This window comes from Poromitra crassiceps, assembly GCF_964638095.1.
Source record: "Poromitra crassiceps genome assembly, chromosome: 23".
NCBI lineage: Eukaryota > Metazoa > Chordata > Actinopteri > Beryciformes > Melamphaidae > Poromitra > Poromitra crassiceps.
The window spans coordinates 17,619,555-17,635,093 of NC_139639.1; the positions used below are offsets into that span (position 1 = coordinate 17,619,555).

The following is a 15,539-nucleotide window of genomic DNA, read 5'->3' on the forward strand; positions in this document are numbered from 1 at the left end:
CCTTATGCATACTATTAAAACATCAGAAAAATATTGAAAGGAAGAAAATATTCAGGTCACACTCATTGTGTTTTGCCAATTATGGTATTTGGTTTTGGGAACATCTACTGGTTCAGTGTGGTCCGTAGACATTACCATACCCCCTAACAGCCACAAGGGGTCAGATAGGAGCCAATCATGTCCACTGCTTCAAAAAAAAATACATTTATTCACACTTGTCCTGTTGAATGAGGCTTTATAATGACAATTTGTGCTTTCAGAAAAAATAAAACTATAAAAAAATAAAAGTATGTTACACTGAATGCTACGCTCAAATGATACACAGCCCCATAATTTCAAACTTCAAACATTTTCAAAAACTTCAAACATACTTTGGCTTTTATAGAGCATTTAGCCTCAGAATCTAAATGAAATGCTTTGACATAATCTGTCAAATCAGACATGTCAATACATAAAATACAGGTTATTAGTGGTAAAGTGCATCAGCCAATACAAAAATAAAGGCTTTTATAGAACCAAAAGCCTATGGTTGCTCAGTCTACAGATAAATCACAATAACAAAATAGTGCATTCCTACTGTCAACTAACCTAAAGACAACTTAAATAATACGACAGTACTTTAAAGAGAGTGAAAGTCAACTCACTAATCTGTCTCCCTAATGATCTTGCGGCGGATGATAGGTAACTGGGAAATCAAGGCCCTGAAACGTCGACGACTCGCCTCTTCTCGTGCACTCTGGTCGGGTGGGGCCTCTGTCGGCTGACTGCTTTCCAGTAGGGCCTCTGTCGGCTGACTGCTTTCCAGTAGGGCCTCTGTCGGCTGACTGCTTTCCATGTTGACGGAGGAGGTAAGCACCTGGCCACCTATCTGCTCGATCGACATCTGCACGGCATCGTCTCTCGGTCTCGCTCTCTTCCTCCTGCTCTTCTTCTCCCTCTTCTTCTGGCGGCTCGTCTTCACCCTGCTTTTCACACACTGTTGAAGGTTCCTGAAACAAAAACAATCCATTAAATTCTTTTCCCAGTAAAAACAGGCTGCTTGGCAAGCTTTGCTACGCTGGGAAGTGTGTGCATATAGATCCATTTTTACCTCTGTAGGAAAGGGTGCGCCCTAGAGCAGGCCGGCTGCTCTCTCTGTGCCTCTGTCTCTTCAGTGAGCCTTTTCTTCACCCAAGATAAATGGGTCTCGAGCCTCCTGGCAAAACGGTTAATGTGACAGTGAGCACCGAGTGATGAAGCGTGGTTATAATCAGCTTACACTGTGTCAATTTGCCTTCACCAAGCCACTAAAGACAGTGACACAAGCCACACAAGGTTTTTACCCTTCCTTATTAGGCGGTCTTCTCGGCCTCCACTTCTTCAACAGGACCCACTGGTCACATGTCAAGGAGGTGGGATCTGATGGACGAACCAGACAGGGTGTTTGTACACATTAGGCGGGGTTCACACCCAACGCGCTTTTTTCAGTAAGAACGCTATGGAAATCATGTTGAGAGCGCTTCCATTGCGCACAAAACACAGCGCACGGAGCGTTTTTGTGTGCTTCGTTTTGTTTCAGAATCAGAAATCAGAATCAGAAAGACTTTAATGATCCCCGGGGGGAAATTGGGACAAGTTACAGTTGCTCGCACTCAGGCATGAAATATCCACATAACACAACATAGCATAACACAGTATCACACAGTATCTCCCTAAACGTAGAAACAGTCAATACAATAAAATGCAATAGAATAAAATAAAATAAAATAGAATAAAGTAAAATAAAATAAAATAAAATAGGGTCAATGGGATAGTAAAGTAAGAATTGTTATAAGTAGTTACAGTTACAATCTATGTACAGTATAGGGCTGTGAATCTTCACTGGCCTCACGATTCGATTACGATTCAGAGGGCTACGATTCGATTATGATTATCGATGCATCTCGATGCATCTTCAAACGATGCATCACTTTTTCCCCCAAAATACGTGATTTATTCTTTCTCACTTTTTTTTCTCACTGTGTGGCTACTTTTAAAATAAAAGTGCATTTGGAATTGCATTGTATTATGATCCAAATAAACAACTGCATGTACTTCCATTATATTTTATTCGATTATAAAAAATAATTAAAATAAATAAATAATAATAATCGATTTTTGACATTTGTGAATCGATGCAGAATCGTGCACATCCGCATTACGTGTGACGTAACTAAGGCACAGCTATCCTATCGGCTGACTCAGTCTCAGAGAGACTGAGTGTCTCCGAGGTGCTCTTCTTAGTGAGGTGTTAAAGAGTCCAATGGCCACCTGCAGTCGCGTGCAGTACAGTTTAGGACACAACGACCACATGCACGGTAGCCAGCTGGTTTCATCGGTTTGATGTTGTTGACTGCCAACATAAAAGCCAGATTATTGCCAATTCTGGCAGCAGCGGAGTTTGAGCATCCCTCTGGGAGGAGAAGAGGTAGGATGAGTGAAAAGACGAGCAGCGCGCTATTCCTCCAAATGTTCAACTTTTTTCAGCTTAAAAACGCCCAGAGCGCTCCGCCCAAAGGCGCCACCAGCGTTTAAACGCCAGGTGCATTCCTTGAAAGATGAGAGAATGAATTGCAGAAAAGACGCTGGGAGCTCAAATGAGCGCGTTGTGTGTGAACGCCGCCTTAGGATGCATCTGTAGACTGAATAGAAATTATTTATAAGGTGAACTGTTTTTACAACATGCACACCTAGATATTTTCTGTGCACATGTATGACCCTCTGTAGATCTGTTCATACTAGTACAATACACATTTTGCATGCACTGCATAGGACACAAATTCAATGTCATACATATATTTCACTTGAGTTTATTTAATATGTTTCATTCTTGTATTTCTAGTTGATACATGCTTATCTTGTTTTGTTTAATGCACCCTATTTGCTCTATTCTTCAGATTTTTTTTCTTGGTGTATGCTTTTATATTATATACAGTATATAGTGACTTTCAATGTGATCTTACATAAACAAAAGGATGCTCACTCACCATTGTCTTGGTCTTTCATCACTTTCATCCCCTTTGCCTTTTGGTAGAGCTTGTGACAATGTGAACACTGGCGATGCTTCACAGGCCTGATAGAGGGACCAGAGGCTGTAGTGTCGAACGAGTGGCTGGAATCATCTCCATCTGAGACTACCACTATTTCAACAGCTTCTCTATTTTCCTGGACCGCATACTCGTCATCGAGGTGGTCAAGGATGGTCTTCTGAAGTTTGGAGGAGCGTGTGGAATACATGTTGCTTTTCCACTTAAGTACCCTGGGAGAGAGAGAGACAGTTACTTTTAACAAGCAGCAATTAAATAGGGACTTAATACCTATATAGGACGAATCAGCATGTTCGTAAACAAAAAGATTGGCTACTACATTTCCGGGTTCAACTGCTGTTCGTTTTAAACAGCAGTTCCTGGTGAGACCTAACCTGAGACCATGCCCTCTTTGAAACTCTAACTGCTCCTTCATACTTTAACTCATTGAGTGCCATGGACGAACATGTTCGTCATTTCAAATAGTAACGTAGAGTGCCAAGGACGGACATGTTCGTCAATTGCGTTTTTTGACGGGGGGGGGGGTGTCGATCTAAGCCTCTTACATCGCCTCTTACAATATGGTTGCTATTGAATGTGTCTAACCTATTTTACAGAACCCTTAGGTGGCGACAGTGCTCTCCACATAACAGAAAGGCAAGGAAAAAACAAAGAAGAAGTCGTTATGGAAACGGAAATCGCATCGCATCCGTATGCATCGATATGCAGGAAGCATAACGTTACTGCAGCTGTGCCTGCAGCAGCCAATCTGCTCCCACAATTGAGCCGCTCCGTGTCGGTTGCGACAGCACATCGGCATGATCAGCCGTGGAGTTGTTATTATTCTCAACTGGAAGCATGGTTGCCGGTGACAAACACACGCGGAACGCTGTAAAAAAGCTGGATGTCGCGCACCCTTCACTGTGCGCACAGCAAACTCAGCAGAGAGCCACCACAGACAGGAGGAGGAGTGTGCAGTTGAGGCGAGGCGGGGCGGGGGGGGCACGCAGAGCAGCACACAACACCCAGACAGACCCAGGCAGCAGGACAGGATTGACAAACGCAAGCCAGAATATCCGATGCCCACCAGCAGCAAATCAAGACCAGCACAGCAAGAAGCTGCAACCAGCAGCGCACGCAGGGACCAGCGCTGCTGGTTGTAGCTAAAAAATATTATTCTGCCAAACAAAATTCCCTGGCCTTCACTGTTTTATTGAAGGAAATTATTTTTGAGGTGTGACTACATTAGAAAAGATTAGCTTCAGAGTCAGTGATGTGCTTGAAATGTTTAATTTCACAAAAGGCCCATTATCTCAGCTTCTAGAAAAAAATTGCTGTTTTTGGATGAATCAAGCTATCTTCTCCGGCTCATAACTAAAGAACGGAAAATGGGATCAATAAACTTTTTTTTGCAGATGATAGAATAGAGTCTCATCGTTCTTTGTGCGTGTTCAGTGTTTACATAGTAATATCACACAATATTCTGTGGGCCTCGAGAAATCACTGAAAACGCTCTGAAACTCTGGCACTGGGAGCGTCCGTTCTCCAAAAGTGGCTGGCACTCAATGAGTTAAGCTAGACACTATTTAAACTTTAAACGAGTCACCACATTCAGGACACCTTAATTATTCAGCTTTAATGTATCTTTTGTAATGTTTGAGAAATCACAGTTTATGTTTTATACTTTTTTCTACCTTAATCATGGGACCCTATGCAACAGGAACTCACTCTAGCAGGCTGTAGTTTTTACTAAATCCACGCAACTGCGACAGTTCACAGAACTTTAACACTATGTAAAAGACTGTATGATTGTTGGAACAGGGCCGTAACGGCAATATACATTGAGAACGACAAATCCCCCCCAATATTTAAGCCTGATAAAATGTGTCCCCCCCCAATAAATTGATGTAAAAAAATAAGAAAACAAGATTTACTGCGCAATACAGCTTTTTGTGGCATTACCGCAGAGCCAGCGCTCCTAGGGGAGAGCAGAGCAAGGAACTAACCATTCTACTAACATGGAATATGATGTAATGGGTATATATACCACTCCCATAACATGTGTGTATCACTTAGGGTGTCGACTCGAGTCATAGTCTATTTTTTATTTGTCTTTATTGCATGTTTCAAAACTGCATGTTTAAATAAGAATAAGCTAATTATTATTTCCACCCACCACTCATTTAATTTGGTTAGAAAAAGTTGGAAAGTTAAAAAGTTTGGAAGGAACAAGTGGCATGCTGGGAGAAATATGCAAATGTATTTGTCCAATGTGGTCCAATGACATTGCTCTCTGTCAGAACTTGTTTGGATGGACATGCTAGCTTGTCAGCAAAGGGGGTAAATACCCATCATCACACATGAATACAATTGGGCTAATTGAATTTACAAGAATCTCAGCTTTCCAGTCACACTCAATTTCTGCAATTCCAATATTGTTTAGGGGCCCTATATGCAGAAATATTCAGAATAGGCAAAAATAACACATTTATAATGCATGCATTTTATTTGAAGAATAAAATGGATTAGCATAAAGTGGGCATGTCTGTAAAGGGAGACTGGGGTACGAATAGAACCAATTATTATTCAGATATCTTGTTGAGGTGACAGGTCAAGGGACCCCTTTGAATATGGCCATGTCCGTATTTTCCTTTCCAAAATTTTGTCTAAGTTTAGAGCGTTATTTACCCCCCTTGCTGACAATCTAGCATATCCTGGTTGGTATCACTGGATGCCTTATATCTTCTAGTTTCATATGATATCAGTAGCTTCGCTCTAGCTTTAAAAATGAGCCCGCTACAACCCGGGCAGGGAGGGAGAGGTGTCATGGAGGTGAGTGAGAAAAGGTGAATAATGACATCACAATAGTCTAATCTTAATGTTAATATTCCTCTAATCTGCGGACAAAGTGGCCAATTTCTTTTGGCAGCCGGCCCCCCAATGTTGAATTGGTGGTTACGGCCTTGTGTTGGAATAATTGACTGTTTCAAAGATGATGTTTATAGAAAAATGTGTGGATCAGAGAGCCTCTGACTGGTGTGCACATTAAAACACATTAGGATCCAAGAGCCGTTTAACCATTTATTTGGCAAGAAGAAGGTTGGATGGTTTACAATGGATGGGGGAAATGGATGGTATGAGGGATGGATGGATGGATGATTTTTCAGTATAACAACAGACAACAAACAAAGGATTAATACGTTGCTAAGCCCACTATAACCAGAGATGGGCAGTATTTTAAATACATGTATTTAAAATACGTATTTAAAATACTTTTTTGTATTTTGAAATTTGTATTTGGCTTAACTGAGAAAAATAAGATGTAATTTGTATCAAAATACTTTCAGACCTTGTATTTTAAATATATAAAATACATTTTTTATTCTATGTCCTTCCCAAATTGACACATTTTAAACATTGACAGGTTTAAACTGTGGGAGGGAGCACAATTTGAGATGTCACTTCTACTCCCCCTCTGATTGGCTTACCCTCAGAACAAACTCAACCACAAATCAGAGGCAGAGTAGGGTGGGTCTTGAGTCAGACTTCACATCACTTCCTTGTCTAAACTGACGCCTCGTGTTGGTGGACATTTTCCCAGAGATAAAGTACTAATCTATTCACCTTATGTTCCAACACAGAGGTCAGCCAGTTACTTCCTATTGTGTTTACACTTCCTGGAACAGTACAGTACTAGTGACCTGTGGCCTGTATCACCAAGCTGGATTAACATACCTGGGTTTTCCCTTCGTTATCTGGTTACACTTAACCTTAACTTAACCAGACCTCCGCAATCATGATAAGCGGTCTCACGAAGCTGGTTATCAACTCGCTAAGTGAACCCAGGAGTTTCCAATCTAGATTAGTGCACGTTCACATAAAAGGGGCGGTGTTTGCTGCATACGACCAATCCACTCGCACCATGGAGAAGCCGCAGAGAGCAGCGTACTTTACGATGGAGGAGCAAACCCTGATATTACAAAAATTTGAAGAATATAAAACAATTATTCAGGCTAAAAGCAACAACGTTGCAGTGGCCAGAAGCTACAAAGAATCACTGACTCTGTCAATGCGTAAGTTATATTAAATCCCCACTCCGAATTTATGTTTCTGACTATTATTATTTTTGCGCTTTTTCGATGATTTTAACCTCATCCATTATTTCAGATGCAACCCCGGTGGAGCAAAGCGGACTTGGGAGCAGGTCAAAAACAAATATAAGAACATAATTAAAAGTGGTCAGTATAGGCTTACTATAATATGTTATAGTCAAGTCAAGTCAAGTTTATTTGTATAGCACATTTCATACACAGAGGCAATTCAAAGTGCTTCACATAAAATGGTTGACAGGAAAAGAAAAGAAAATAAGAGAATAAAATGGACATTTAAAAGCATCACAACAAAACTTTAAAAAAAAAAGAGTATAAAAAGTGCATTAAGCAACTTCATTAAGCACATAAAATGGTTGACAGGAAAATAAACGAAAAGAAGAAATAAAATGGAAATTTTTTCTTATAGGCTGCATTTATTATATATAGTCTACAGTACAAGGATCAAGGAAGGATCAAGGAAACTTTATTGTCATATGCAGCAAGCTACAATGAAATTTAAAAGCCTCGACCCATGACTTTGCTGTACAGTAGAAAAAAATAGAATACAGAAATAAACATGATAAAAGGTTAAAAAAAAGTTAAAGGGTTAAAAAAAAGTTAGAACCACATGAAAGACAGTTAAAGTGCATTTAAGGGACATTTAAGTTGTAGTGCAAACTGTGCTTGTCCATAAAGTGCAATGTCTTTATATGTAGTGCAAAAGGAGTCTGAATAAAGTTCAGATAAAACTACTTGGAGTTCAGGCTCCGTATGGCTTGTGGGAGGAAGCTCTTCCTCAGCCGCTCAGTCCTTGTTTTGAGGCAGCAGAGACGCTTGCCAGACGGAAGCCACTGGAAGATGGCATGGTGGGGGTGCAAACCGTCCTTGATGATCCTCTTGGCTCTGGTGCTACACCTCCTGGTGTAGATGTCCTCGAGCGAAGGCAGAGCAGATCCAGTGATGCGCTCCGCACACCTCACCACCCTATGCAGTGCCTTCTTGTTCTGGGAGGAGCAGTTACCAAACCATGTAGTGATGCATCCTGACAGCACAGACTCAATCGTGGCGGTGTAGAAGGACTTTTGCAGCGCTGAAGAGATTTTAAACTTCCTCAGCCGCCTAAGATGGTACAGGCGCTGCCTCGCTTTCTTCACTACCGCGGTGGTGTTTGTGGACCAGGTCATGTCTGCTGAGATGTGCACACCAAGGTACTTGTAACTGCTCACGAACTCCACCGTGGACCCATTTATCTCCAGCGGCATGTGCTGTGCTCTCTGCCCCTTCCTTCTGAAATCGACCAGCATTTCTTTTGTTTTGGTGACATTCATGTCCAGGTTGTTGTTCTTACACCATGATGTCAGCCTCTCCACCTCACTTCGGTAGGCCGTCTCGTTGTTGTTCTCGATCAGCCCCACCACCACTGTGTCATCAGCAAATTTCACTATGACGTTGGAGCTGTGGGTGGCTGTGCAGTCATGTGTGTAGAGAGGGAAGAGGAAAGAGCTGAGCACACAGCCCTGAGGGGCACCGATGCTGAGGGTGCGCATGCTGGATGTGCGGTTTCCAATCTTCACCACCTGCGGTCTGTCTGTCAGAAAGTTCAGTATCCAGGAGCGGAGTGAAGGGCTCAGTCCCAGGCTCCTGAGCTTACCGTCCAGAATGTGGGGGTCTATGGTGTTGAACGCCGAGCTGTAGTCAATAAACAGCAGGCGTGCATAGTTCCCCTTACCGATGTCCAGGTGGGAGAGGGTGGTGTGGAGTACGTGAGAGATGGCATCATCTGTGCTCCTGTTTGGGGGATATGCAAACTGCATGGGGTCAAGGTTGCTGGGTAGTGATGCTTGGATGAGATTTTTGATGAGCTTCTCAAAACACTTCATCACTATAGATGTTAAAGCGATGGGGCGATAGTCGTTTAGGCAGGCAGGGTTCTTTTTCTTTGGAACGGGGATGATGGTAGACTTTTTGAAGCAGGAGGGGACGATAGAGCTGGCCAAGGATAGATTGAATATGAAGGTGAGGATTGGTGCTAGCTGGTCTGCGCAGGCTCTCAGCACTCTGCCTGGAATGCCGTCTGGGCCAGCAGCCTTCCTGATGTTCACCCTCCTTAGCGTTGTTTTCACATCCAGCTCTGTCACAGTTAGTGAGCAGTCACCTCCTGGGTCTAAGATGTTGCCAGCAGCGCTGGAGTTGTCCTCAGCGTCTGCAGCAGTGCAGCTCCCAGTGTGGCTGGCCCCGAAGCGTGCAAAAAAGACACTAATGGCTCAATTCCACCACATTTTACAGCCCTGCACAGCCCGTCACCACTCGGCTCTACTTGCTTCAACCCGATGGACGTTCTGCTTCGACCGCCCTTCATCTGCCCCCGCCCACACCTGGTCGTCACAGCGACCGCATATCTGCCCTCCACCCATGTTCTGAAATAGGCTATAACATAACGTTACAATTAAATCCATACACAGAACTTTTAAACTGTTTATGAAATACTGGTGCCTCTAAATTACCTACAGTGTGTGTGTGTGTGTGTGTGTGTGTGTGAGAGTGTGTGTGAGAGAGAGAGAGAGAGAGAGAGCAGTGCTGGCATGATCACAGTCCTTGATCCTGGCCTGAGCAGCCAGCTCATAGCATCACAGCATGTTGGGCGGGTGTTACAGTGTACATGGGCAAAAGTGACAATCGACCAGGAGAATGGATATCACTTTGTTGTTAGTCAAAACTCACAAGCGCTGCACGAGGGACGGGCGCGAGGGACGGGGGTTGCGCTAGAGTGAAGCCTCTACCCCCGCGGCCTCTCACCAGGCAAAACCGCGGCTTCACCAGGCGCCTGCGGCCTAGCGGAGCCGACGCAGCACTAACTACACAAGCGCTTCAGAGCAGCGGACTTTTGGACAATTGAAACCACCGCGCCGATTTTATTTCACCAGAGGCGAAGGCAGCAAAACAAAAGACTGATAGAAAAGCATAATAGAAGAGAAAAGAAGGTAAACTGGTATGCAGCGCTGCATTGACAGTCAGTAGGATATAGAGAGTAAACACGATTCTGCCTGACCAATCAGTCGCCTACAATGTTTTCACGTCACGGTATGGACCCGGGTTGGCAGAAAAAGAACCCCGACGAGGCAGGTACTAAAAGTAGCCCAGCTCAGCCCCAAATCTAACCGAGCTGGGCCGGTTTATACCGGTGGGATGAGACCAAAAGTCGAGTCGAGCGGAGCGGGACCGCGCTACTAGCTGCGGTGGGATTGGGCCATTAGGTCCTCCACCAGAGAGGGGTCTGCTTCAGACGAGGTGGTGGCCCGTCCCTTATAATCTGAGATGGTTTTGAGACCCTGCCATACACGTCTGCTGTCACGATCACCCAGCTGTGCCTCCACTCTGTCTTTATAGCGCTGCTTTGCGGCTTTCACCGCTTTTCTAAGTTTGTATGACTCTGCTTTGTACACTGTCATATCTCCTGTGCTCTGCCCAGTTTTGTAGGCGGCAGTGCGTGCCTTTAGGGCCTCGCGTATTGATTTATCAACCCATGGTTTCTGGTTGGGATAGACTTTTACAGTCTCCATGGGGATGATGTCATCATACAATTTAGCAATGTAGCATGTAACTACATCTGTCAGCTCATTGACATTGTCAGTGCTTGCTTTAAACATGGCCCAATCTGTAGCCTGCATTGCATCCTGCAGCTCGGTCTCTGATGTAGTAGACCAACGGCGCAGCTCTTTTGTTACTGGATGCGAGTACTTTAATCGCTGCCTGTACTTAGGTAACAGGAGGATAGCATCATGATCTGCTTTGCCGAAAGCTGGAAGAGGAGTAGCTTTGTAGCCATCCTTGTAGGGGGTGTAACAATGATCTAGGGTGTTTACACCTCTAGTTGGGCATGTGACATGCTGTTTGAAATTTGGCAGGACTTGTCTCAAGTTAGCTTGATTGAAATCGCCAACCACTATTACTGCAGCTTCTGGATGTTTAGCATAGTGCCTCATGATATTCTCATGCAATAATGACAGTGCAGAGTCAATGTTAGCTTTTGGTGGAATATAGGCAGTAATCAATATTATCGCAGTAAGCTCTCTTGGCAAGTAAAAAGGCCTGCACAATAGTGATAACTGCTCAACATCAGGCGTGCAATTTTTAGACAGAGTGGAAATACATCTGGGATCACACCATGAGTTGTTGATGAAACAGCAGACGCCCCCACCTTTTTGCTTCCCGGAGGCTTCAGTTCTGTCACTCCTGTGCACACTGAAATTGTCCGATGGCAGAATGGATTGGTCGGGTATGTCCTCTTTTAGCCAAGTCTCCACAAAGCAGAGCGCTGAACAGTTCCTTAATTCTCTCTGAAATTTAATCCTAGCTCTCACATCATCCATTTTGTTGTCCAGAGATTGGACATTGGCTAGGAGGATATTTGGCAAGGGTGGGCGATGTTTTACTGTCCTCAGCTTGAGACGTAGGCCTCCCCTCCGCCCTCTGCGTCTTTTCCTCCTCCGCCGTGGAGGGCCTGCAGCCTGGAGGAATCCAGCAGTGACAGCGCTGTCTGCGCCTGTAGCTCCGGTGTTAGCATTAGCTGTATGCTTTACAATCTCTGGCAGAATGAGTCCCGAAAACGGCACCTTGTAGCCATCAGCAATGCTCAGAAGCGTCTCGCGATCGTATGATAGCAGCGCAGACGTGAGAAAGTTGGATAGAGTTAGAAGAACAACAACAAACATTAAAATTCCAGCAAAGTTTGGGGCCCGGCAGACGGCAAGCAGCAGCGGCTGCGCCATCTTGGATCCAACCAAGTCAGTTGGTGATCAGACCTGTGTACAGCGCTGTACTTCATTTTTAACACTGTCTCCTTCTTGTATGGTGATTAAAATGGAATTGATTTGATATTGTTTGCAACCAACAGGAAAAAATGTGAATTAAAAAAGACTGGCGTCGGGGGGGGGGGGGGGGGGGGGGGGGGGGGGGTTATGTGACAGTAAATTGTCACATAATAGTCTGCGTACATAGAAATACAGCAACATTCATTATTCCACCACAAAAGCGTACTTTTCAGGAACGTAACCATGAAGTGCTGGAGTATGGCACTGAGGGGAACTTCCTATGGAAACGGGGAGGTTGTCAGCTTTGTAGCATTGTATTTATTCACACATTTTGTAGAGCTGAGCTGTGCACAATTTTTTTTTATGTATATATAGTATTGTAAGGGCACAGACGAGGCCGGTATCGAACCCGGGTCTGTCATTTAGAAGCGCAACACGTTAACCATCAGACCAAAGGGACAATCCTGTTGGCCAAGGACCAACGTGCTCGCTTTATACATCGAGACACCGGATTGCTACAGTATATTAGTTGTGTTGCTCTGATAGGAATAGGATACACTGGTTTGCATATGCAGTAAGCAGTTTCACTTGCAGATAGGCCAGTGCTTGATTGAACCATCTTCACATGGTGACTATGACTATTTTGCCTAGTATTAGGCAAAATAGTCATAGTCAATAGTCATCAAAATAGTCACCTTCGTCTTTTGATTCTTTTTAAAGACAAACTGATAAAAAAATATGATTTAAATTCAGACAGTGTATCATTTTGATCTCACAATTCACCAGCCTTTTTCACTTAACACTGCTCTTTTGACAGCTCTTTTGTTGAACCAAAATATTCACTTCCCTAAGAAATTGTTTTGGAAACAATTTTTCGGGTGACCGGCCGAAGACCGAAGGGTCGGCCCGTGCATGTGCACCCCTTCCTATCTAGGATGCATCCCTAGTCATCTTGTTCTGGAACCGGCCCTGCCCACCCTACTCTGCCTCTGATTTGTGGTTGAGTTTGTTCTGAGGGTAAGCAAATCAGAGGGGGAGTAGAAGCCCCCCCCCCCCCCCCAGTTTAAACCTGTCAATGTTTAAAATGTGTCAATTTGGTAAGGACATAGAATAAAAAATGTATTTTATATATTTAAAATACATAAAATACAAGGTCTGAAAGTATTTTGATACAAATTACATCTTATTTTTCTCAGTTCAGCCAAATACAAATTACAAAATACAAAAAAGTATTTTAAATACGTATAAATACATGTATTTAAAATACAAGAGCCTGAGGGCTAGTTTAGGTATAGGCTACATTCAGTGTCACTGTTTAGGAATGGGCTACATAATGTTTGCTGTTGATTTCACAAAAAACACCATGAATGAACCCCTGCAAACTTTTCAGCATGTCATGTCATAAGATCCTACCTACGATATGTCACCCTTCTGTAGAATGAATGGCTCGCATCAAGTCCATTCTCCATTGACACTTGCAGCCAGGCCTGTAAATTTGAATAGTTGTAAGAAACGTCAAGCACTGGATATGAAATACAGTATAATGTGAAACATGAACAGCGTATTTTAATGGTATTACGCTACACCTACTTTACTTCCACCTCACCACACGTGTTTCCTCCGCCCCATACAACAAAAATAAAAGCTCCGACAGACAGTAACTGGGTCTACAGCTTTAGCCAAGTGAAACTGAGTGAGCATAACAAGTAGCGTTAACTAACTAAAGTAACGCTAACTAATTAAACCTACAGTGACCTAAAAACGTACCTAGTCTCAATTCGTTCAGAATTGACGTGCTTTGTTAATGCTACGGTACCGAAGACTGCACTGTGAGCATGGGTAAAACCGAAGCTCAGCTAGCTCGCGACTTCTTCCTTACAATTTTCCGGCAGACTCTACAGCTTTGGGCGCACTACTGCCAAATAACTTTTATGGAAAGAACTGAAAGCTCCATATTGCCCCATTGCAACATCAGCGCCCAGCAGCCTCCGCCATTTTTTATTTTTGGAAGCGTGACAGCGCCAAAAGAACCTCGCACAGGCTCGCAGTGGTCAGCTGCGGTAGCGCGGGCCCCTATAATCCAACCCGTTCTCACTCTGAGCGCGTCGCATATTGACGCTTTGTCCTGTCCCTTGTGCGTCGCTTGTTACTAACATGGTACCCTTGAGCGACACATGAAACGACTTGGGCTTTCCGACTAAACTCAATGCAAACCCATGGAAGTCATCTTTGACGCTTATGGCAACTGCTCCCCTATTAGCCTAACTGCTCCACCATTAGTCAACTGCTCGCCCATTAGGGTCTGGAGGAGCTAACCTCTCCCAGACCCTAACCCTAAACCTAACCTCTCCCACCCCATGCCTAAACCTAACCTCTCCCAGACCCTAACCCTAACCCTAACCTCTCCCACCCCATGCCTAAACCTAACCTCCCCCAGACCCTAAACCTAACCTCTCCCACCTCCCACGCCTAAACCTAACCTCCCCCCAGACGCTAATGGTGAGCAGTTGACTAATGGGCGAGCAGTTAGGCTGATGGGGGAGCAGTTGCCATAAGCGTCAAAGTTGACTTCTATGGGTTTGCATTGAGTTTAGTCGGAAAGCCCAAGTCGTTTCATGGGTCGCTCAAGGGTACCATGTTAGTAACAAGTGGCGCATAAGGGACGGGACAAAGCGTCAATATGCTACGTGGTCGGAGTGAGAACGTGTTGCATAATCAGCCTCTCTAAACAGTAACTCAACGGGAGAACACTCTAAACTTTGGGGATTCACATCTTTTCCGGGCGTACTGCAAATCTTGATTGAAGTGGTGTAGTGCAGGGATGTAAAACAACAACCATATTGTGGAAACTAAGCAAAATTTTTCGTTTTCTTTGTTTAGTTTTTTCAAGATAAATAGCTAATGCGGCTGTCGTCCACTCCGTCAGAAGTGCGTTGCCGTGGTTTTAACCTCGGGTCCTTTGCATTTACTATTTATCTTGAAAAAACTAAAAGAAAAAAACGAAAAATTTTGCTTAGTTTCCACAATATGGTTGTTGTTTTACATCCCTGCACTACACCACTTCAATCAAGATTTGCAGTACGCCCAGAAAAGATGTGAATCCACGAAATTTAGAGTGTTCTCCCGTTGAGTTACTGTTTAGAGAGGCTGATTATAGGGGCCCGCGCTACCGCAGCTGACCACTGCGAGGCGCATTCTGTTTCCAAAAATGGCCGGAGTTTCGTCTCTTTCCTTCCATGCTCTTTGGCTCTGTCCACTTCTTCTTCTTCTTCTGTTTGGTTTTACGGCGGTTGGCATCCAACATGTTGCATTACCGCCTCCTTCTGGACTAATCCATCCAATGTTCCCCTAATTCATTGCAGTCTTGTTAACAGTCCAGGTCCAGCAGTTCCTCTCAAAAAACTGACAAATAGTTTCTTCCCCTCCACTACTCCCACACATCCCATTATACCCTTCACACTGGCCTCTATTTGTCCCAGTCTCTGCAGTCCAGTCATACGGTCACCCTCTCTGCTTCATATCTCCTGCATGAGATCAGTTCCACCGTCTCCCTTACTTGACACTGACTACAATGTCCAGTAGGATGCTTCCCT

At 44.0% G+C, this 15,539-nt stretch overlaps 1 protein-coding gene across 2 annotated transcripts; it reads right to left on the reverse strand.

The window, feature by feature from the left end:
• Window positions 1-258: 258 nt before the first annotated feature.
• Window positions 259-13,814, reverse strand: LOC310797134 (uncharacterized protein). Of its 2 annotated transcripts, none has more exons than XM_083659446.1 (6): window positions 13,714-13,814; window positions 13,360-13,433; window positions 3,006-3,277; window positions 1,323-1,398; window positions 1,091-1,195; window positions 259-989 (listed from the first exon to the last, which is right to left on the reverse strand). In XM_083659446.1, exons 2-6 carry the CDS (start codon window positions 13,413-13,415, stop codon window positions 644-646), a joined length of 855 nt encoding a protein of 284 aa, XP_083515572.1. In that variant the 5' UTR covers window positions 13,416-13,433; window positions 13,714-13,814; the 3' UTR covers window positions 259-643. The 2 variants fall into 2 exon arrangements, with proteins under 2 accessions (XP_083515572.1, XP_083515571.1); XM_083659445.1 differs by having other exon boundaries at window positions 13,537-13,786.
• Window positions 13,815-15,539: the final 1,725 nt, after the last annotated feature.